Here is a 24,968-nt window from a genome sequence, read left to right as displayed (position 1 = left end):
AAAAACAATCACAATAATTTAAAATTAAAACCACAATCCCTAAATAACAGTGGTTCCCAAACTTTTCCCCCCATGGACTACTTGAAAACTGCTGAGGGTCTTGGTGGACCACTTAATGATTTTTCTGTCGTAGCAATTGTAATGCACTGTACTAGGTGGTGTACTCAGTCTAAAGCAAGGGTTCCCAAACTGTGGTCCGTGGACCATCAGTGATCCACAAAATTCATTAAGGTGGTTCATGACATGGCCACATTAAATATTCACATGAGATTCTGAATTGTATTTTTATTGCTTCTTTTATTTCTTATATTGTATTTTAATGTATTACAAATTGTATCAAACTGTGAAACAATAAAACATGTGAATATTTAATATGGACATGCCATGGACCAGTTGAATGAAGCTTGCAGACCAGTGGTGGCCCATGGACCACAATTTGGGAACTTTAGGCTTATAATAATTAGCAGCAAATGTGTTGATAGCAACAAACGTTCTAGTTACAATGGTACTGGGGTACCTATCCACATGATTCTAGTGTTTGAATTAACTGCTGCACCACTTTATCATTTGGAATATAGTATGTGTAGAGGAATCCATTGCTACCAGGGAGCTTGGGAAACTGAGTTACTACAGTCCCCCTGTTCAAGTCATTAAGCTGAAAGATACCAGGAACTGTTTTACAGTCTCTCCAGTGGCAACCTGAGTATGCTGAGGAGAAGCTCAACATATAGGCCTGGATGTTGTTCCACTGAGGGTTATTGGATGGGAGAGGGCACTGATCCCATTGCAAGTAATTTTGAGTCATGACTACAATTCAGGAAAGTTTGAGCTCAGCTTGTGATTGCTTATTTTCATCATCATCATCATTTTATTTGTATGCTGCCTTCCCACAAAAAATTGTGCTAAAAGGGCTTACAACAAAGTAAACAGCAATTACAAAAACAATTTCATAATAACAAAAATAATAAAACAGCAACATAAAAGCAAATATCCCAACAAACACCAAAACATTTTCAATACAATAAATATAATATTACATCTGTTGGCAGGCAACTTTAAACTTCTTGGCAATACAGCAAAAATAAGAGGGAATTAGACAGTTTCAACTTTGTTCCTAAAGACACCACACCCATTATGTTATTCAAAGTCCAATCTTGCAGCAACTTCTTACAAGTCCTCCAAAGGCTGGAGATGGTGGGGTAACTGGAAACACTACACCCATGATGTTATTCTTGACTGGGGGAGTTCATTGAGAAAGCCACCCATCCCATAGTTTCTGAAAGGTGACAGGCCACACACTATCATCCCCTTAGCACATTATTGAATCACTTATTTTGAAGGAGCTCTCCAGTTTTGGTATGAGGTGTTTGAGTCTGGGTTTAGGCACCAGATAACTGCTAAGAAACATTAGTTATTATACAGCGTGGATTTTTCACATTCCGCCATGTTAAACTGAAAATACCTCATGTCATTCTACTACTTCCTCTCTCCCATGCTGTTTAACATCTATGTGAAGCCGCTGGGGGCTATCATCAGGAGTTTTGGGCTGCAGTGTCACCAATATGCGGATGACACTCAGCTCTATCTCTCCTTTAAGTCCTCACCTGAGTTGGCTGTAGATGCCATGTCCAAGTGCCTGGAATCCGTAAGTGGATGGATGGGAGAGAACCGGCTGAAGCTGAATCCCGATAAGACCGAGGTGCTGCTCGTGGGAGACAGAGGGAGGTTGGGTATTATAGACCTGGTGCTTAATGGGGTGAGATTACCCTTGAAGGACCAGGTCCGCAGCCTTGGGGTCATTCTTGACTCCCAGCTGTCCATGGAGGCTCAGGTTTCGGCTCTGAGTCGGGCAGCGTGGTATCAATTACATCTGATACAACGGCTGCAACCCTACCTCCCTATTCATCTGCTCCCACAGGTGGTACATGCCCTGGTCTCCTCTCGCTTGGACTACTGTAATGCGCTCTACATGGGGTTACCCTTGAAGACAGTCCGGAAATTACAGCTGGTACAGAACGCGGCGGTGCGCTTGATCAAACACTGCCGTCGCCGTGATCACATCACTCCAGTCTTGATAGATCTTCACTGGCTACCAGTTGTGTACCGGGCCCAATGCAAGGTGTTGGTATTGACCTTTAAAACCCTATACGGTTTCGGCCCAGCTTATCTGAAGGAGCGCCTCCAGAATCACCAAGTATGCCGCCTGACAAGATCAGCCTCACAAGACCTTCTCACGGTCCCACCGGTTAGAACAGCTAGGCTGGTGCGGACCAGAGAGAGGGCATTTTCGATTGTGGCCCCCACCCTCTGGAACTCCCTTCCTTTCGATCTTCGACACGCTCCCTCCCTGCTAGGTTTTCGCCGAGCCCTAAAGACCTGGCTATTCAGGCAGGCCTATGGGGTTGGGGAGGATTAGTTTTAGGATGTTTTAAACTGGATATTGGTTTTAAGGCTGATTAAGATTGTGTTGTGTTATATTTTGTATCTTGTGTATTGTATATTGTTTTATGGTTGTAAGTCGCCTAGAGTGTCCATTAACTTGGACAGATAGGCGACCAATAAATAAAATTTTATTATTATATTATTATTACTTCCCATAGTAATCTTTCAACAAACAAAATCTTTCAAAACCTATAGTCCTGAACTCAGGAACGCTTGCTTAACAACCCTCTAAGTTTTCATGGTGATACACAAAACACACAGAGAGAATACAGAGTTTAAAGTGTAAAATGAGTGAAAAAATCCAGACTCCTCTTGGACTTTTTTCTGTCAGTGGTCTCATAATTTGTTGAACTTAATTAAAAATCAGCCATGTTCACAGAATACCTGTAATTCTATTACTCACCTTGCCCCATAGTCTGACTTTCATTTTCTGAAGTTTAAAAGTTTAAAAAAATGCATAGCTGATTTTTAATTAAAGAAAATTAACATTGGAGTCTATGATAAGCGCAGGAATGCTCAACCAACCATCAGTGTTCTAAAAACCAGACTAATAGCTGTTTGGCTTGGCTAATCAGAGCCACACCCACGCTAGACATTTATTCTACTTTAAACATTCTGTGGCTTTCCCAAAAGAATCCTGGGAAGTGTAGTTTGTGAAAGGTGCTGAGAGTTGTTAGGAGACTCCTGTTCTCCTGACAGAGCTCCAGTGGTCAGAGTGGTTTACCAGTCAGCCCCTCTTCCCAGAGAATTCTGGGGATTGTAGCTCTGTGAGGGGAATAGGGCATCTCCTAACAGTTCTCTGCTCCTTTCAAAAACTACACTTTCCAGGATTCTTTAGGGGAAGTCATGACTGTTTAAAGTGGAATAAATGTCTGGTGTGGATGTGGCCAGAGACAGCTTTAGCTTAAATTTGGATGGGAGACAATATGGGTTTGCTATAAAATAAGGAGATGGGAGGACCCGAAAAATCATGATACTGTTAACAATGTTTTCCTTTTGGAAGGAAATGGGCTTTCTCTCTGCCCAGTGCCTACCCACCCAATTTCCTCCCTGCCCCTCCCCCAGGTCAGTTTCACCTATCCTAAGCATAATTGCAGAGGAATAAATTTCACTTAACTCAATAAGCATGCAATTGATCAACCCTGCCTTTCCCCTCCCTCCCTCCCCCTTCTCCTCCCCTATAGCAAGCTTCACCTATCCTAATATAACTGCACGGTAGTAAATCCCATTGAACTCAATAAGCATGCAGATAATCAACCTGCCCTCCTCCTCTCTTCCCCCTCATGCCGGCTCCCCTCCCCCCTCCTCATCTCTCCTTCATCCTCCCTTGTGGTCAGTCACCTTTGCAAAGCATAATTGCAGGGGAGTAAATTCTATTGAACTCAATAAGCATTCAAATGATCAATCCATTCTCAGCAAACTTGGACAGGATCACATTTCTTACCTTCCAGATTAAAAAGCAGAGAAATTCACTAATACAGAAAAAACCTTGCAGCTTGAGAATGTACCTATAGCCCACAGATATTTATATCAAACTTTGAAAAGCAGGGAAATTGGGCAGCTATAGTGAATGCACCAGTGGAGCAGGGGAGCTGACCTCCTCTCTGAGATATTGGATTGGTCTTTCACAGTCCAATCCACTTCCTGTGTAGCTTGGAAGAATTTGGTAACATTTGCCTCTGAGCCTATGGTGAGTGGTAGCAATCAAATGAAAATGTTTTATTAAAAAGATACAACTTAAAATTATTTTTATATAATATTGGTTTGAGATTTTTTGAAATATGTTTTTAATCAAATAAATAAAATAAATAAATAACATCTACTAAATTATATAGATTAGTAGCCATCATTGGTTATACTCAGTGTAGACCCACTGAAATAATAGACATGAATCCAATTCATTTCAGTGGGTCTACCCTAAGGTTGGAAATCGCCCATTATATTGTGATTCTACTTTTCTTCAATTACTTTAGTAAAAAAATGGCAATAAACAATTACCACAAGATTTATTATGCACTGATATAAGGCTTTAAACATTCTAATAATCCTAACAGTGCACAAGTCATGCATCATGCTTTTAGTACAAATTCCCATACATAATTTAATCAAGGAGCTTAATCTCCATAACCTTCTGTTTAGCTATATTAAATAAGGCTTTGTCTGCTAAGGTTTTCTTAATGCCAATTTTATGTGTATCATAATCAGAAAACTTATTTAGTGCTGTGGTAGCTGATTCAAGGCTCTGTCAATCCAGGCTGACATAGCTTGTTGCCAAGAAGTGTTTCTCTAGAATGACCAGTCCATTGTTAAAGACATATTTGCAGAGGCCAGTGGGAATGCTTGGCCACATGTGTCTCTTGGGCTTTATGTGGCTTTCCCATGTTCTCAACAAGCTGCATCCATTTCAGCAACTTTTATAATAAATAATAGAGATGAAGGGAGCTCCAATGTCTCTCTTTGAGTTACATTATCACAGAGAATTCATCATGCTTGTATGTCTATACATCACTCAGGGAGTTGCAGCTAAATGTCTTATCTCCCTCCATTTGAGAACTACTTTTTAATCTGTGATGTCTTTTTCACACATCCAGGTTATCATTTGATCATGAAATTTCCAACACCGAAGAAGCCAATCAATATTGATTAATTGATGTTAATTGTGTCATGTGGTTTTACCTTCTGTTGTGCACTGCCATGAGATTCATTTGGACTGAAAGGTGGCCTTGAAAATTAATTTTAATGAATAAAATAATAAAAGCCATGGAACTTCAAAACTTACAGCACTTACTGATGCAAAATCCAAGGAGAGAAAATAGCCAATTGTTTTTGTATTTACTAATTGTATATATTTAAAGTAAAAATATTCTCAGAGGTATTGGTCAGTAAGAACAGGCAAATATTCCTTCCTGAACATTTATATGATGATTAAATTTTGCAAGGAAATGGTGTGACCTTTCTGCTAACGTAGTTAAGAAAATTAGGTTACAGCTACAGATGTATTAAGCATCTTATATTTAAAAGCTATTTTGTTCATTTTAAAAAGTAGATGTGTTGTGCATAATGAAGAAGCAGCCATAAGAGAATAAGAAACATCCTTACTCTGTACCAATGAGTACATTGTTAGTTTACTGCAGGAGTAGCCAATGTGATGCCCTCCAAATGTTGTTGGACTACAGCTCCCATCACCCTTTATCATTGGTCATGAGACTGGTGCTGATGAGCCCAGTAATATCTGGAGGGCTTCCCTTGGTTTACTAAACGTTCTCTCTTTCATAATTTGACTTAATACTTGCCAGTTCTGCTGTAACTCCATTCTTTGTTGTCCCTGTATCCCAGTAATTTCCTGTAATTCCTGCTAATTATTTTCTAAAGCCCCCTTAACTAACTCCAGCAACATTTGTATTTCTGAACTGCAGGAACCCCTGAGGTTAGATGCATATATTTTACTTTCACATATAAGGACTCTTGCATAGTGATGATGTCCTTATTTGTTATAGATTGTCGAGCCCCAGCTCCCTCAAGGGAACCAAGGAGGGGGGCTGGATGAGTTGCAGATCCCTCAGTTAGAGCAAGGGGAAGAATCTGTCCTTGGTGATCTCTTTGAAGTTTTTTGTTTCAGCTTACAAATTGTTGTTTTTCTGCATACATCAAGTGTGCAGAACCTCCTGAGGTTGAACAATCTAAAATCTAGTGCATTTTAGCTTCAAAGGATCAGAGCTGCATTTTCCAACCTTAAATTATTATAATATCCTTGTCTGGGAGTGAATTTTGTTCAGGGGTTATGTGATGTGTGATGCACATTCCCACAAATTTGTACATATTGTATAATCCTTTTAAAAGTTTGTTTGAGCCCTATCCAAAATGCAACAAAAGTAAAAATCATACAATTCAATAGGTTGCCTCGGCCAACTTATTCTTTTAGCCTAATTAGCTTGGGAAGATAGTAATGTAATTTATAGAGAAATTATTATGAAGTTGGCATTGTTTTCCATCCATTGAGCAACTTTCATATGACTAACAACAATCCTAGACTGTATCATGTGTCATCAACAAAAGAAACTTACTGATGATTTTAGATCCTTCTGAGAAATCATTCTAGTTTTATTCACCAGAAGCTATTAAATGGATCTGGCAGGCATTGAAAAATTCAAAGGGGGTTTAATTAATATTTTATGAACTTTGTATGTAGGCCTGGAAAGGAGGGTTTTCTGTACCATGAGATGTCTGATGCTTGTGGTATGAAACCTGTAATGTTCTGTGGTGGGTGCTGTGTGAGAAGTAGTAGACACACAATCTAGTCTTTTGAGTAATAACATTTTACTGGACTTGGTTCATGTTATATAGCTCTAGTATCACTAGTGCCAACTAGTAACATTGACTGTAACTGCAATTACTTTACAACTAACAAATACAATATATTACAAAACCAGGACAACTGTTAGCATCACTGTAGCATTTGAATGATGGATAACATGGTTTGGCAGGAATATGGTTTTAAATAGCATGAAAATGCAAGTTCTTTTTGGTGAGGCAGGCAGAAGTTTTGAAAAAATATCTTGAGTCTGTCAAAACCTGTATGTTGTTGTTATGTGCCTTCAAGTCAACTACAACTTATGGCGACCCTATGAATCAGCAACGTCCGACTGCATCTGTCGTGAACCACCCTGTTCAGATCTTGTAAGCAGGTCTGTGGCTTCCTTTATGGAATCAATCCATCTCTTGTTTGGCCTTCCTCTTTTTCTACTCTCTTCTGTTTTTCCCAGCATTATTGTCTTTCCTAGTGAATCCTGTCTTCTCATGATGTGTCCAAAGTAGGATAACCTCAGTTTCATCATTTTAGCTTCTAGTGATAGTTCTGGTTTAATTGGTTCTAACACCCAATTATTTGTCTTTTTTGCAGTCCATGGTATGCACAAAGCTCTTCTCCAACACCACATTTCAAATGAGTTGATTTTTCTCTTATCTGCTTTGTTCACTGTCCAACTTTCACATCCATACATAGAGATCGGGAATACCATGGTCTGAATGATCCTGTCTTTAGTGTTCAGTGATACATCTTTGTGGACCTTTGAGGACCTTTTCTAGTTCTCTCACAGCGGCCCTCCCCAGTCCTAGCCTTCTTCTGATTTCTTGACTATTGTCTCCATATATGGCCTGTATATGTGAGTTAAATTCCACTATCTATGCATTATGGCAGCTGGACAGCGGCTGGGTAGCAAAATTCTCTCTGTGTGCATCTAGAGCAAGCTTTTACTACCCAGCTGCCAGGAAATCAGTGTCTTGCTGCTTGCTTATGGAATGTGTAAAGCATGAAATTGCTTTTCCAGGGTGAATCAGGGCCTGATCTTAGTAATAAGAAATTGTTTCAGTTCCACCCACTTTTGTGCTGTTAAATGCTTTTTATTCAGTTAGCTTTGTTGTAATGTTTTTATGCTTTTGTACAGGAGGTACAGTCTCTTGTCTAAGTACAGTCTCTTGCTATCTGGTTAATTAGCTAATATGCAGCATACCTTTCAAAAAGCTTTGCAAAAACTGATTTTCTCAAATAGGCCTTGAAGCATGGTTTGATATTGCATCCTGAAGAAGATATTTAATAGTTATTTCCCAGCAACAGTTATTTTTTCCCCTAATGGATGGAAAGTTAAATTCTGAACATTTAGAAGAGTTGTGGTGGTTACTGTGTTTCCATTCCTCAGTTGTTGTTAATAGCTATTAGGGAGGAAATGTATTTGCTGAAAGCGATATTAGTTAGAGTTGACACCAGAGTTCTTATAATGTCCATCATTTATTGATTTATTCCATATTTTGTTGGTTGTGTTTGCAATGATAATTCCATTCCTGAATATGCTAGAAGTGTTGGAAATGAATATGTTCACCAGTTAAGTCAAACTAATATGAATTTGGGAAAGGAGCTGAGAGGAGACCTAGGAAGAGGGAAGCTTCTTTTTTGTTGTTATACATTTAGTTCTTGCATTTCATGAATTGTCATGGGTCAGGCTTGCAGAATCTGCTGAGGGTTTTGGTAAATGGATAGAACATGCTAGGTGAGAGTGGGAATAGGGAAGAGAACAGGGGAGGTTTTAAGTCACGTGAGTGGGGTGATGTAGTTCTATGCCATGTTTTCATATATATGGGATATTGGTATATGAAGACACACAATATTTCCCCTTAACATATAGAACAATAATTAGTTGTCTTGAGAAGAAATTAGTCGGACTCCAAAGATCATACTTTACCCAAAGTCAAAGGCTTCTGCTTGCCAGTGGGGTTGTTGACTCCCCCCCCCCTCATGCCATATCACAATTTGCTTTTGAAAGTTCCCTCTATAGAAATCTGTCCCGGTATGGGAGTTTTAAACTAGATGTTGGGGTAAGTGGTTGCTGAAGAAACACAAGCCCAAAGCTCTCTTGGGAATGAGAAGCTAAGAATGCAGTTCTTTAGGTCCAGTTCTTGTCTAGATATCTTAAGTCACCCATAACTGTAGGGAACAAGAGAGGGAAATTCCCATTCCACAAATGGAAGTCATTATACTTGTGCAATTATTTAGTTACATACCACCAGAGCTGCCCCTAGGCACTTGGAAGCGGGGCAGTTGCCCTGGGTCCCGCGCTTTGGGGGCCCCCCGCGCTTGGCGATCTGCTCACCAGCCGACTCCTCCCTCCCTGCCTGCTCGCCTTTGCCACGCCAAGCATGGCACAGTGTTTGCTCTGTTTGTCTCCACCTGGGACAGGGGCTCGCTCGCCTGCCCGAACACCCGCCATGCCAAAGGCGCCGCCACCACCGCCACTCCTGCTGCAGTCAGCGAGTGGTAGCCACCCCAGGGACAGTGAGCTGGGCTGGCAGTTCCAGGACTGGTGCTTGCGCACCTATGGCGACTCGGCCAAGACAAAGACAGTGACCCGGAGCAAATGTGGGGGGGGCCCATCTATGCTTTTGCCCCGGGCCCCGCACATGCTAAGGGAAGGCCTGCATACCACCCTCAGTATTAACTGCATATTTACACTCAACTGTACATCTTTTTTTTTTTTCACCTGATTGAGAGCTGGTTATGTTCCAAACAGATAGCTGACCTGGTTGATGGACTGGATGAATCCTTTACTGAAAATATTGGCCAAGATCCAACCCAAGTTGAATCACAGAATAGTAGAGTTTGAAGAGGCCTATAAGGCCATTGAGCCCAACCCCCTGCTCAATGTGGGAATCCAACTTAAAGCATACCCAACAGGGGGTTGCCCAGTTGCCTCTTGAATGCCTCCAGCATTGGAGAGCCCACCACTTTCCTAGGTAATTGGTTCCATTGTCGTACCACTCTTAACAGTTTTTCTTGATGTTCAGTCAAAATCTGGCTTCCTGTAAATTGAGGACATTATTACATGTCCTGACAAAAAGAGACCATGGCCCTCCTCTGTGTGGCATCCTTTCAAGTACTGGAAGACTGCTATCATATCTCCCCTCAGTTTTCTCTTCTCAAGGCTAAACATGCAGTTTTTTCAGTCTCTCCTCATAGGCTTTATTTCCAGTCCCCTGATCATCCTTGTTGCCTTCCTCTGAACCTGTTCCAGCTTGTCCGCATCCTTCTTAAAGTGCAGTGTCCAGAACTAATACTATACTTGATTTGGAAACTATACTTGTGTTAATGCAACCTAAAATAGCTTTTGCCTTTTTTGCAATCACTTCAGCCTTTTGGCTCATATACAGCTTGTGATCAACAAAAATCCCAAAATCCTTCTCGCATGTTATATTGTTGAGCCAAGTATCCCCCATCTTATAACTGTGCATTTGGTTTCTTTTTCCTAGATATAGAACTTTGCACTTATCTCTCTTAAATTTCATTGTGTTGTTTTCAACCCAATGCTCCAGCCTATCAAGATCCCTTTGAATTTTTTTGCTGTCTTCCAGGGTATTAGCTAGCCCTTCTAATTTTGTTTCATCTGCAAATTTGATAAGCATTCCCTGCACCTCCTTATCCAAGTCAGTAATAAAAATGTTGAAAAGCACTGGGCCCAGGACTGAACGCTGTGGTATTCCGCTCGTTACTTCCCCCCAGTTTGAGAAGGAACCATTATTAAGCACTCTTTCTGCATGATTCTGTAGCCAACTGGATCCACCCAATAAGTGTTTCATCCAGCCCATATTTAGCTAGCTTGCTAATCGGAATATTTGGAGCACTTTGTCAAAAGCTTTGCTGAAGTCAAAATATATTATATCCACAGCATTTCCACAGTCTACCAGGGAGAAATAAGATTAGTCTGGCAGGATTTATTCTTGATAAATCCATGTTGGCTTCCAGTAATCATTGCATTGGTTTCAAGGTACTTACAGACTGACCACTTTATAATCTGCTCCAGAATTTTCCCAGGGATTGATGTCAGGTTGACTGTCTGTAGTTCCCAGGTTACTCCTTTTTGTCCTTTTTGAAGATAGGGACAACATTAGCCAGTCATCTGGCACTTCACCCATCCTCCACAATTTCGCAAAGATAGTAGATAGCAGTTCTGAGAGTTCTTCAGCCAGCTCCTTCAATACCCTAGGATACAGTTCATTGGGTCCTGCAGATTTGAACTCTTTCAAAATGATTAAATAATCTTTGACCATTTGTCTATCAATCTCAAGCTAAAATTCTGCCCCTTCAACTTCACGTTTCCAAGGAGGGTCATAGAGACTTATTTTGGGAGAAGACTGAGTCAAAGTAGGAACTGAGCACTTCTGCCATTGTCATCTGTTATCATTTTGCCATCCTCATTTAATTCCTGTGCCACCATTTCTTTTCTCTGTCTTTTACTATGGATGTACATGAAGAAGGTGTTTTGTTGCTTTTGGCATCTCTCGCTAACCTCAGCTCATTCTCAGTTTTAGTCTTCCTGATGCCATCCCTGCAATTCCATGCTACCTATCTATACTCTTTCTTTGTGGCCTAGCCTTCCTTCCACTTCCTATATGTAACCTTTTTTGTTTTAAGGTCATCTCTAAGCTTTTTGTGAAGCCACACTGACTACTGCTGTCTTTCCCTTTTTTCTTTGTTGGCATTGTTTGCCATTGTGCCTTTAGAACTCCCACCCATCTTGGACTCCTTTTGTCATTAGGGTTGCTTGCCATGGAATCTTACTTACCATTGTTCTGAGTTAATTATAATCAGCTTTCCTGAAACCCAGGGTACGCACATGGCTACTTTCAGCTTTTACTTCCTTTAAAATCAAGAATTCAAGTATAGCGTAGTCACTTTCTCACAGAGTTCCCATAATACCACATCATCAACGAAGGCATATTTATTGGTTAGAAGTCAAGGATAGCTGATCCTCTAGTTGCTTCCTGGAAAGTTATTTCCAACACAAGTCAGGAATTTCTTGGAGGGGCCATGCTTGGCAGAATTTGTGTCCCAACAGATATCAGGATAATTGAAGTCCCCCATTACTACTATATCATGCCTCCTCAAAATATTGACAATTTGCTTTTCAAATGTTTCATCCTTGTCTTCTTTTTGATTGGGTGGTCAGTAGTAAACTCCAATCACCATGTTCCTTTTATTTCTTGCCCCATTAATTTTAATCCAGATACTCTCAGTGGGGCTACCAAGCTCATCCTCCTGTATTTCTGTGCAGGGATATATATGTTTAGCATATAGCGCAACTCCACCTCCCTTTCTATTCCTTCTGTTCTTTTTGAAAAGGTTATATCCTTCAATTGCTGTATTCCACTAATGGGAGTCATCCCACCAAGTTTCAGTTCCATTGCATGAGAGTGTTAAGCATCTCTCGGATTGTGGCTTATAGCAAATATGTTAGGGATGTATATTTATATTTCTTTTCATATAATTTCTTGAAGTGTGCTGTCACTTCATAAAATTACTTTTATTTTAAATCCTCTTTTAAAAGATGATAGGAAATCCAGTGAAAGCTCATTATAATGCTTCTCATTGTTTCACAGATTCAGATATACCATGGCTGTGACAATGTCCCCCAAGTAAAATATTGCATAAAGTATAGCAGTTTACACAGTTCCTGCCTCTTCATCCAGGTGGTTTACTTTGTTGTTTGCTTTTCAGCTTTGCTTGTTATCCTATTCTTTGTTTGTTATACTGCATTGGTCATCTGTGTTCCTTGTTCCTGGTGAGTCCTCCATTTGCTTCCCCTTGGTGTTTGAGTCTTTTTTCCTCTCAGCTTTATTTTTTAAAAAAAGAATTCCTGACATTCCTCTCCCTCCTGCCCTTTTATTTCCTAGTGTTTTTTCCTCTAAGAGACACTTATCTCTTAAGCCTTCTCCAAGGTCTTACGTTGCTGTCTGTGGAGCTTTATTTTTATTAACTTGTTTTTCTGTCCATGTTACCCTTCCTGCTTCTTCCTTCCCACTTTGTTTCTCAGCTGCAATGCTGGCAGTTGTTTTGCCTCTCTAGGAACCAGTACTCACTGGCTTTAACCCTTTCAGTGCAGTTTTCTTTATAACACAGAACCTCTACAACATGGGTGCATCCTTTGTCCCCTGACCCCCATGTTGTAATTAGGAATGGGAGCCACTGGTGACTCTGTTTGATTGCATTCTGTTGAACTGGCAAGTAGTTCCTCCTCATATTCAGTTGTCTTCTGCTATCTCCAGCTGTTTCCATTTCATTTTTACTCCCCCCAAAATGATATTTTTATCTTATATCTAACAAAATACAGCAGCTTTCCCTCTGCCCAGTACCCTCCCACTACATCCCCCTTTGCCGCCTCCTCCTCCTCCTGAATGTATTAGATCCCCCCCAGCCATAGGAAAAAGCAAGAGATCACCTATCGATCAGTCATTGTAAGCAGCTTTTATTTTGCCCAATCTCCCTACCAGCCATGAGAGAAAGCGAGAGATCACCTGTCCCTCAGTTTCACATTACCAAAGCAAAGACAAAGGCTGTTTCCCTGATTTTACAACCACCTTCCCTTCCACCACCTCTTCAGCGAAGAGCCAAGACTTCAGTCATTGTCAGCAGATTTTATTTTTGTTCTTTGGCATGTTTTCCTCAGTAGGAAAAGGCAATTTGTTTGTCTCTTAGATTGTAAACCTGTGGGCAGTGAGTTTCTTGTTTTTATTGAGTTTATGCAAGTTACTCTGCTAGCCCTTTTGTCTAAAGAATGGAGTAAATAAGTTTCAAATAAACAAGACAAGATTTCATTCACACAATTAGCATTTGCTAAATAGGCTTTCCACTATTTGCAATTAAATAAATGTTTTCATTGGTGCAAACCGGAGTTTTTCTTCCAATCCAAATAGCAGGCATAAAGGGTCAGATTCAGATTGGGACTGCAGCAACGGGGCAAAGCGTTAAATATCCCTGTGCTTCATGCTAGGTTCCCAGTATTGCATGAATGGCATTTTGTACTGTTTTGCCTGAGCAGTGTGGCATTGAGGGCTGATGTTTCTTGTCCAGGCTGATGTTTGGGGGACAATTAGCCTTCTCAGTTGAACAGATTTTTAGTATTTGGGTTTTTCTAGATTTTTCATTGTGCCTGGATTTCTAGATTTATGATGGTGGTTAAGAAGACAACTTCACATGGTAAAGAAGGTGAAACCTTTTTTGTCCCAATCTGTCAGGACAAAGCTGTGTGAAGTTCCTAACATAAGTGCTGGAGTCCCTGTCCCAAACAGAGCTAAAGAGCTTCATGTACACTTTATGCAGCTTAAGAATAGCTTGATCTGCAGAAACCAAAAGGCAGAAGCTTTTCATGGCATGGAGAAAAGAATTAACATTTTCTGTGGTATTGTAGGATATGAGCTGAAGCTGATGAAACAGAAGCCCTCACAAGGGGATACGGTCTGCACCTCCACAGTCCTGTCCTTTACCAACCACCCCTCTCTTCTTGTAGCAGTTCTCCTTCTCTTTTACCTCAGGAATAATGGTGATTTTTCTTAAAAACTAAGAACACATACTAATGTCTGCCAATCTAACTGCTTATAAAGGCACAGAGAGGGAGCAGCAAAAAGTTGGCAACCCTGCTATAGTATTTTTATAGTACTAAACTTATTTATACTACAGCCATACTACCCTGAACATGCCCAATTTCATCTGATCTCGGAAGCTAAGCAGGGTCAAGTCCGGCCTGGTTAGTACTAGGATGGGAGACCGCCTGGGAATACCAGGTGCCATAGGCTCAGAGGAAGGCAATGGTATACCACCTCTGAATACTTTTTACCATGAAAACCCTATGAATATATCAAAAATGATGTATAGGGTCACCATAAGTCATAATCGACTTGAAGGCATATACCAACAACAAACTTATTTAAAAGGGTTGTTGTTGTTAGGTTAGATAATATTCTACCACCTGAAGATGGACTTTGTAGCTAGAAGATTACATCTCCTCCAACTACTAGATCATACTACACTAACTGGCTTAAATTGACTCTTTTATCTAGTGTATATTCCAACATTAAATCTTAACTTTGCCAAAGTAAACACAGACATGCTTCTCTTTACTTTTGCTTCCTGCCTGTCTAGCAACCTCCAGTTTATTTATTTATTATTTGATTTATATCCCACCCTTCCTCCTAGCAGGAGCCGAGGGCGGCAAACAGAAGCGCTAAAAACACTTTAAAACATAATAAAAACAGACCTTAAAATACATTAAAACAAAACAATGTTAAAAACATTTTTTAAAAGCTTTAAAAACATATTTAAAAAAGGATTAAAAACATTATTAAAAAAATATTTACAAGCAATTCTAACACAGATGCAGACTGGGATAGGTCTCAACTTAAAAGGCTTGTTGAAAATCTTCAAAAGGTGCCAAAAAGATAGCAGAGATGGCGCCTGCCTAATATTCAAGGGGAGGGAATTCCACAGGGTAGGTGCCGCCACACTTAAGGTCTGTTTCCTATATCGTGCAGAACAAACCTCCTGATAAGATGGTATCTGCAGGAGGCCCTCACCTGCAGAGCACAGTGATTGACTGGGTATATATAGTTTGTTTTTGTGTGGGACAGAACTAGGTTACAAGCAAGGCTTTGTTTTCTGAACTTGCCACATTTTTGTGACTTTTTGGCAGAGCTTGGCAAAGTTACTTTTTTGAACTACAACTCCCATCAGCCCCAGCCAGCATGGCCACTGGATTGGGCTGATGGGAGTTGTAGTTCAAAAAAGTAACTTTGCCAAGCTCTGCTTTTTGGTTAGTCCTAATAAAGATATTACCCAACTGTGGTCCTTGGAGGTTGGTTGGGTTTTTTTATGGTCAGCTTACTAGCACACTCTGTTTCAGACGCCAGTACAAACAGGCAAGAAGAGCATTTGAAGAGCAAATGAATTCAAATCAATGCAGTTTAGACCCGGTGGATGACGGCCATTAGCCATGTGTAAATTGGGTTAGGGAGAGAGTAGTGATTTTTGTAAGTATTATAAATGCACACATGTTCATGTGTTCATTTATGAAATGAAGTCTATGCTGCTTTGCCTTGGTTCCTACCTCACCTTCAGGAATTCCTTTCCCCAAATGATCCTGTGAGAATCCTTTACTCTATTAAAAGTTTTCTATTAAAGTGTGGAATGCTATTAAAAGTTCCAGCTGTGTACACTGTATCAGGTTTGGTTGGCTCAGGTTCATGGCTAACTATTCTTGTAGTAACTCACACTTTGTAAACCCCTGGATGGAGGAATCTGCATTACTCTAAACTTGCAGCAATTAAAAAAGAGAAAGCTGCAACAGTACAATCTGAGGGGTTCCTTTGGGGGGCAGAATGAGAGAAAAGCTGGTGTTGTGCCTTTGGGCAGTATCCAATGTCCTCATTGTGCAAAGATTTACACAATGGAACTTCCCCCTTCTCCTGCCCCTGTGCAATCCTGCACCCTTCCCAAATATGCGGGAACCCTAGAACAAATTTAGGAGCACACAGGGAAAAGGGGGAAGTTCTATTGCACAAGGGTAAATCCTTGCACTAATGGAATGAGAAAGTTATCATTACTTTGTATACTTTATGTGTACTTCTTTGAATCTTGGCATTTATTACTTGCATTATGCTGCATATAACACGACATACTAGAAAATATGCTTTTTATTATGTGCCTTGCTTTCTGCCACAGGGAATGATGTTTCAATTGTACTTTAACTGAAATGTGTGTAATATAATATTTTTCACTTACTTAAAATTAGCATAGATTGGGCCACTATCTTATGGTCATTTGGTAAGCTGGGATATTGCATTCCTTAGAAAAGTCTCATCTTAGATGTATAAACCATTAAGCTAGTGAATTCCTCTTATGTGTGTTGTGATTTAATTCATAAGCTTCACAAATTTTACATATCTCAGTTAAAACAATTCAATAACAATGGCCTTTCAATTAAATGCAAATTTTAAAAGTGCTCCAGAGAAATAAATTTATTTAGGTGTATGGTAAGTAATTTAATTACTATTTATTTGAATAACCAAGACACTTCACTTCTAGTTAAGCTGAATATTATTAGAGTATATTCAGTTTTGTTCACATCAGTTCTTACTGCTTGTTATAGGTTCTAATAACAGGAAAAAATCTATACTACGTTCACTACAGTAGTACTCTACTATTACATACAAATGTTTGAGGGACTACTACTCATTATTTTGTATTATCTATGTTAATATTCTCAGATCTCCAGATATAGTTACACTAAAAGATAGCACACATAAATAGCTGTTGAACTAATGTGAATAAAATGTAATGTGTTCACCTGTCATCATTTGCAGTCAGAAATATAAATAAAATTAGATTGTTTGGTGAAAAGAAAAATATATATGTGACCACAGCTGCTAGGAAAACTAAATAACTCAGGTACAGTATCTAGAATAGATTGCAGTACTTTATTCTTACTGTTAAATATGTGAACCAAATTGGGTGTACAATAATTCCTAATGAATCAGAAGCAATATTTCCATTAGTAGTACTGAGAATATTGTGCTAAAGTTCTCATTGTGGGAGAGGTAAACATCTGCTGAGTCATGGCTCACAGCAAAAAAGAAAAATCAGGGAAGTGTATTTCAATTTCTTCCCATGGCATTGCTTGAGGACTGTTTCACTTTATAAAAGTACACTTTCTATTAAATCTACTTTTAAAAGATGGTATAACATCCTTATCATATAGCAAAAATTGGCATTGAGCTTAAGCCATTACACAGACTGATCCAATAGATGTTTACTTGGAAGTAAATCTAATGAAGATCAGTATGGCATTCCCAAGTAAGTGTGTTTATGACTGCACCTTTAATTCCTCCCCCCACACACACACATTTTTGTGACTGCTGCCTGAATCTTTTTTTGCTAAAATCTACTTTTTCATATAATTGGATTACTATGTTTTCAAAAATCTTTTGAATGGGGTGTGACTTGAATCTGATACCTGAAACTGCTTAATAGTAAAATTAATGTCATATTTAATCGTATTTATATGCATTTTTTCTAGATTAAATTACACACTGGGTGATTTCTCATCATGAATCGTGCTTTTAGTAGGAAGAAAGGTAAGCAGTTTGACTTGCATTATATTAGAAAAAAGGAAAGCATCACAAAGAGACACAGACCTCAAAAGTGGTGGCACGTGGCAAAGTTATTAATGGAAGACATTGTCCAAGGTGAATAATAAAATGTCTGTTAGAAGGAGATGTAAACACTGCATGTAAGCAACAACTCTGAAGAAGTACCTCTTTCGCCCCACACCCACAGAGTGAATACTCAAGAGATATGTATTTGCCACCCTAGGCTCCTTCTGGGAGGAAAGGTGGGATATAAATTTAATAAATAAATGAAGCAGTCTAAAGTTCTTTAGCAAGGCATATCAGATAACTGCAGGCTTGGAATTTGCATAGAGCATAATGGGCATGCAGATGCCCTTCTCTCTGGTTTTGGGCAGCACCCACCTGGCTTGAACCCCAGCACCTCTTTTAACTTTGGCGAAGTTCTCATTGCCAACTCATCATGAAGATGAGCTGAATGTGGGTGGAGGGTACTTCCCCACCCTGCCTCCGCTATCCTGTCTGCCGTTCAGCAGAATGGTTCCTTCATGTCCCAAGAACATGGCAATAAAAGGTGGTTGATCAGATGACCTTTTCTCAAGGGTCCCTCGGGGTGCTTACTTGAGAGTCAAATCCCAGCCCAGTCCCCCCTAAATACCACCGGAAGGAGCCAGCCCAGCCCCAAGGGTGGCACTTCCTTGTAATGCAGCAGCTTTCTATCCGTTGATCACAAGAATGATGTGATGCTCTTGCCTGACCCCTACATAAGTCTTCCTCCATGCTGGGGCATGGCATGGGGCAAATTCACCCCTATACAAATGGTGGTTCCTTTGAAAAAGTAACTTATTACCCTTGAAGAAGGCATTTTGACAAAATGAATTGGGCAGTACTTTTATCAGAATGTGATGGTGGTGGTATTTACCATTTCTTGAGCACCTAAAAGAAAGCAAGGTAAAGAACAATACCAAGGGGAAATATATAATTAATAATAAAAAACCCTGCCCACATGCTTATAATTAAGGACAATTGTTAAAAATCAGCCTTTTTTTAAAAAAAGGTGGAACCTCAAAATTCTGCTTTACTCTGGATTTCATAATCCCCTTGAAAAAGCATTTTATTGAAAAACCCTGCAAAAAGTACAATACTCCATACTTCACCATTTTAAGTTTGCCTTTATTTTCACTTTCTTGTTATTGTGGATAAGAAAGCAACTGTTATGAATAAAATTCCTTAATGTGTGGAACTGTGGTTCTGAGGATAAATCTGTGAACTAAAATTAAACATCTGTTTATGCTATTCTGACTCATATCTAGCAACAAACATATCAGATTGTTTGTTTATATGTTCATACTAATAGCTTTTGGACAGCTGTGTTTGTAATGGGGGGATTCCCTAATACTTGTTTTTATTTTAAAGATTGTAAAATGCTTGAATGAGGAAACATTGAAGTATTTTTGGAAATACCTTCTTCCTTCTTGCATAAATCTATAAAGCAGTGGCATTCATTGTGCACAGTTAGGGATGGGTGAGGATTCAGTTTGCATTTCAAGAAGAATTAATCAAATTTGCAATTTCTGAAACAATATGAGAACTGAAACACAGCCATCCTTCGAAATTCGCATTTATTAGAATTTTGGGATGTAGTTCGCCAACTAAACAACATTTACAAAAATGCATATATTAGGGGAAAGTGTGCATAAAATGAATACATGCGTCAAAATAACATGCAAAAAGGCATGAAATGATGAGAAATGGCTTGCAAAAATGTGTACCTTTGTCAAATCTTCCTACAAAAATGTGTTTATTTGGAGAAATTCATACTAGAATGGTGGAGAATTTTCATGAGGATTTTTTTAAAAAAAAAACGCAGATCGCTGTAGAAATGTAGAGAACTGAATTTAACACTGGAAAAATGAGAAACCGAGAGAACTGAAACAGATAGATCTTTCCATCCCTATACAAAATATATACAATCCATATGGAAAATGTATCTGCTGTAGACTAAGCAAATAGGCCTCCTGCCTGCTCTATCGTGTGCAGCATCAGATTTGGCCAAAGGAGAGACAGAGACATAATTTATGTTTTTGTTTTTGAGGTATCAAACTACATACTCAGATCAATTGTCAGTAGTGTAGTGGCAAATTCAGAAGTGCAGAGTCCCTTCATGATAGTCAGGCCATGCCCCCTTGCAGTCATGCCCCCTTTCCCACTTTCCCTCATCTCCCTTGCTCTCCCTATCATCTCATGAGTCCACACTCCACTACAAGAGACGCCCCTATGAGCCAATCAGCATGAAAGGGGAAGATTATGTGTTAGCTACCGAGAAGAGTCTTCTCAGTGGCTGACTCACCTCCTTTCACTCTGATTGGCTCCAATCAGCATGAAAGGACAAGCTAACAGGCTCCCTTTTCATGCTGATTGGCTCATACATAGGTACTAGCGTTGCCAGGTCTCTGGTTTTCTGCCAGAGTCTCAGGGAAAATGGGGCCGTCTCCGGCCTCCGGCCATATGTCAGTCAAACTGGTGGATCTCCGGCTTTGTAGCGGCCCCCTCAGCCACGCATGCGTGAAGAGGCGGTGGCTGTGGAGGCCAGGCTGGGCTGGCTCCTCCTTAGGCCCGGAGCCAGTTCCCCTGCTCCGGAAAGGAAAAGAACTCTTTCCGGTGGCAGCTCAAGCTTAGCAGCCCCGCAGAGCTGGCTCGCCCGGTGGAGAGAAGGCAGCGACTCTCGCCTGGATTCAGAGACCCCAATTGCTTCGACTAGTGGAGCCCAAATGCACAGGAAACTGTTCAAGGTGAGGCTGCCTTGATTTAGCCCTGTCCACTTTGGAACCCGTTTCCTTGCTTTCGTGTTATGTCTGGCCCCAAGATCTCCCTCCCCTCCCCCATCGCTTCTCCCTTTCTCTCTCCGCCCGCCCCCTTTCCCTGGTAATAATGACATGTATGCCCTCCTGCCCACATTCTAGCAACCGGAAATGTGCCAAGCGCCGCAGCAGGCAGCTGCTGCCACCCACTCGCCTTGCCTTGCCTTGCCCTGCCCCCTTGTGCAATGCAACGGACCCCCACCCCAGAATACTGTGCCCCCTCCTCTTTCCCTTGGGAAAAAGGGGTGAGCCGGCAAGGAAGGGGGCTCTCTTTCAGCCTCCCCCCCTCAATTCAGGGCTCCCAAAGGCTCCCGGTCTCCTCTCCCCACCCGCCAAGCCCCCAATCGAGGGGGGGGCAAGGCTGGCATCGGCCGGCCAGCCTTCCTTCCCTTCCCCTCACCTGCTGGTCCCCGGCCGGCCCGTGCGGTGCCTGGGGTGCGTGCCTCCGCCGCCTGCGATGCAGCCACTTGCGGCTGTCAACCTCTCGCTCAGCCCCTTCCTGCCGATTGCAGCTCTCACACACTCACACGCACCCGCTCTCACACACATGGCGCCAGGAGGGAGCGCGGCAGCACAGTCAGACAGGCGGAGCCGGACTCGGCGAAGCTGGCGGGCGAACACTCACGCCTGGAGCCGCCACTGCGCGTGTGTGCGTGCCCACACACTGAGCGAGGCAGCCTGAGCTGCTGCTATAGTCTGAGCGGGAGCTGCAGCTGCAGCTTCTCCGAGCAGCATGCTCTGGGAGGGTGGCGTGGGTAGCTTGCTGGCCGGCCGATGCCAGCCTTGCCCTCCCGATCGGGGACTTGGCGGGCAGGGAGAGGAGACCGGGAGCCTTTGGGAGCCCTGACTGTGCCACCGCGCTCCCTCCTGGCGCTGTGTGTGTGAGAGCGGGAGCGTGTGAGTGTGTGAGAGCTGCAATCAGCAGGGAGGGGCTGAGCGAGAGGTTGACAGCCGCAAGTGGCTGCATCGCAGGCAGCGGAGGCACGCACCCCAGGCATCGCACGGGCCGGCCGGGGACCAGGAGGCGAGGGGAAGGGAAGGGAGGCCGGCCGATGCCAGCCTTGCCCACCCCGATCAGGGGCTTGGTGGGCGGGGAGAGGAGACCGGGAGCCTTTGGGAGCCCTGAATTGAGGGGGGGAGGCTGAAAGAGAGCCCCCTTCCTCACCGGCTCACCCCTTTTTCCCAAGGGAAAGAGGAGGGGGCGCAGGATTCCGGGGTGGGGGTCCATTGCATTGCGCGAGGGGGCAGGGCAAGGCAAGGCGAGTGGGTGGCAGCAGCTGCCTGCTGCGGCGCTTGGCACATTCCCGGTTGCTAGAATGTGGGCAGGAGGGCATACATGTCATTATTACCAGGGAAAGGGGGCGGGCGGAGAGAGAAAGGGAGAAGCGATGGGGGAGGGGAGGGAGATCTCGGGGCCAGACATAACACGAAAGCGAGGAAACGGGTTCCAAAGTGGACAGGGAAGGACACACTGTTCACTGTGGACTTTCACCGTTAAAACCATTTGGAACAGAGAAAAGATCAGAAGAGCTCTGTATTGCTAATTATAATAAGGAGTTTTGTAAAGACTGCACTAAAGAGTATCAGAAGCTATTGTATAGTGACCAGCACTATGGAAGCCCCAAGAGTGTTGACATCAAAAGCGAAGGAAAACCTCTACATAATAACAAAGAAAAACAACAAATTTTGTGGAGGCATGTTGGGAATGCTAGTGAAATGGACAATGGAAAGGAGGACAGTGGATACTCCTCTTTGTTGGCCAGTCAGCACGAGCCCGCAGATAATGACGATAGTATGCTACTGGCAGGAAACATAAGTGATACACATATATGCATATTCTTTATCTTTTAAGGAGGCAAGTCCTAAATGGGGGGTGGGGGAGAGAGAACACACACCTCTGCATTATTTTAGAACAATGAAATGGTATATAAATAGTCCCCTGAAAATATATGAAGGTGACATTGTGTACTTTGTAAAGCCAGAAGCAAGTAAGCTAGATTAAATGTTCCCTAAAAGTGTTGAACTGTGACCTGGCAGACCAGGGTTTGAATCTCCACACAGCCATGAAGCTCACTGGGTGACCTTGGGCCAGTCACTGCCTCTCAGACTCAGAGGAAGGCAATAGTAAACCACCTCTGTCTGAATACTGCTTACCATGAAGATCCTATCTGGGATCAACTTGAAGGCAGTCCATTTCCATTTTGCATCACTCTAAGCTTGTGAGAAAGAATGACCTTGTCACTTCAGATGGACCTAGGAACACCCTATTTTAGATAAGATTTCTATTTTAATCTCCAGATAATTTTTTTTTTTTTCAATAATTTTTATTCAGATTTTCATAAAACATACAAGACAAAATCATAAAACATTCAAAGACAAAAAACAAAATCAAAAATAGTTAAACAAAAAGAAAAAAAGAAAAAAAAAACAAAAATAAAAAATAAAGAGTAAAATATTGACTTCCCATTTGTCAAAGATCAAATCAGTTATAAGTCTATAATATATAACAATCCTGTCTCTTAAGTCATATTATAAAATCACTTTCCTCCAGTAGTTATCTTACTTAATCATCAAATCTCATAAACATTACTTTATTCTTTCCACAAAAAGTCAAAGAGAGGTTTCAATTCTTTAAGAAATATATCTATCAATTTTTTTTTCCAGATAAGCATATCGATTAATCCATCTCATTACTAATTATGATAATCTTATTGTCATAACCATAGTCAAAATAAACATTTCAATTAATCCATCACATCAGAATCTGTTAGGTTCAATAATTTCAGTAGCCATTGTTCTATTATCTCTATTAGTTCCATTTTCCATCTTCCATCTTCAGTAATCTTGTTAAGTCCAGTAATTTCAATATCCAATCTTCCATTATCAGTATTCCATAATAATCTTGCTGTCAAAGCCATAGTCATATAGTAAGAGTCTGATGGGGATTACCTCTATCCCAAATATTTTCTTGCCATCCATTCTGAATAGGTTGCTGAAATACTGCTGTAAAATCATATCTCTGTTCTTTTTTTCAAAATACACTGGGTCATCTCTTAAAAGTTTTTCCATTGTCACATGGCTGCAGATAATTCCATAGATTTTCTCTATATTGGGCTCCATCACATCATTCCAGTCCAGAAGATTATCCATGCCATTGATAACTTTATCTCTAGAATCTTCATTCATTTCTTCAGAGATAACATTGAGTTCCAAACAATAGATTTTATTTCTAAAGTCCATAGACTCCAAATCTTGTTCCTGTTCCACGTTGGTTCCAATCTCCGGGATCTCCTCTCTCACAGGGACCCCTATTCCAGTCTCCAGGGTCGCCTCTCTCACAGGGACCCCTGTTCCAATCTCCGGGGTCTCCTCTCTCACAGGGACCCCTTCCAGGGTCACCTCTCTCACAGGGACCCTTATATCTTTAATCTCCTGCTTCATTTTACTCAATTCAATTTTCATTATCTCAATCTCATCCATTATTTTCTGAAACATAGTTATTTCCAGATTTTCAGCCACTTTCTTAATTGCCATTTTAAAAGAAAAATATAGGAAAACCACTTCTTATTTCAGCAACAATTGGGTTAATACTCCAAACTTGGTGACATCACAGTATAAACAGAGCAGACAGCCTTATCTCTCCAATAGTTAAGTAAACAAAATGCAGTTCCCAGGATCGAAACAATTAATGGCAATCGTCAAGAAACAGATTCGTCAAAATAAAATAGACCAAAAAGAGAGTAGTCTCAAAACAGTATAATATTTTTCAAAATAAAAATCTGGAATAGAAATCCCTCTTCTGTGTATATCTTTAGAATGCAAATCCAGGACAGCTTTTTGCAACAAAAACAGAGATAAGCTATTAATTAGTGCGTAGCAGAGAGAAGTTATGGCTCCCCAGTGAGATGTCAAAAACTGATCAATCTGGCAAATCTCTTTTAAACAGCAACAATTTAAGTCAAGTAAAAGAAAAATATAGAAAGAAGGGTGCTTGCCTGTTAGTGCGTTCTCTCTTAGAAGATAAGGTGAACGTTCGCTTTATCAGATAGAGCTTGCTGTTAAAAATCCGTCCCACCTTCGTCGGCTGGACCTCGTCCCATAAATTAATGAGATCTGGTCGTCCCAACAAAAATAGGCTTTGAGGTTAATCTCTTCGTTTCTCCCTACCCGGGAGAAGTTTAATCAGTCAAAAAAAAAAGAAAAAACTGACTGATATATCTGAAT

General features: G+C 41.1%; 1 protein-coding gene and 1 pseudogene across 9 annotated transcripts in view; both read left to right on the top strand.

Moving 5' to 3' along the window:
- The window catches only part of GULP1 (GULP PTB domain containing engulfment adaptor 1), a 334,104-nt gene that overhangs the window by 153,295 nt on the left and 155,841 nt on the right, over nucleotides 1-24,968 (top strand). For all 9 annotated transcript variants that reach the window (XM_061608241.1, XM_061608236.1, XM_061608244.1 and 6 more), the window contains one exon: nucleotides 17,835-17,892. In XM_061608241.1, the coding sequence (XP_061464225.1) occupies nucleotides 17,865-17,892 (28 nt within the window). In that variant the 5' untranslated portion in view covers nucleotides 17,835-17,864. The remainder of the gene's footprint in view (nucleotides 1-17,834; nucleotides 17,893-24,968) is intronic.
- LOC133378578 (5S ribosomal RNA) lies at nucleotides 14,436-14,559 on the top strand (annotated as a pseudogene).

Source organism: Rhineura floridana, chromosome 2, assembly GCF_030035675.1.
Source record: "Rhineura floridana isolate rRhiFlo1 chromosome 2, rRhiFlo1.hap2, whole genome shotgun sequence".
NCBI classification, from domain to species: Eukaryota; Metazoa; Chordata; class Lepidosauria; order Squamata; family Rhineuridae; genus Rhineura; species Rhineura floridana.
The sequence above is the reverse complement of the archived record's forward strand: the minus strand, read 5'-3'. Positions and strand labels throughout refer to the sequence as shown.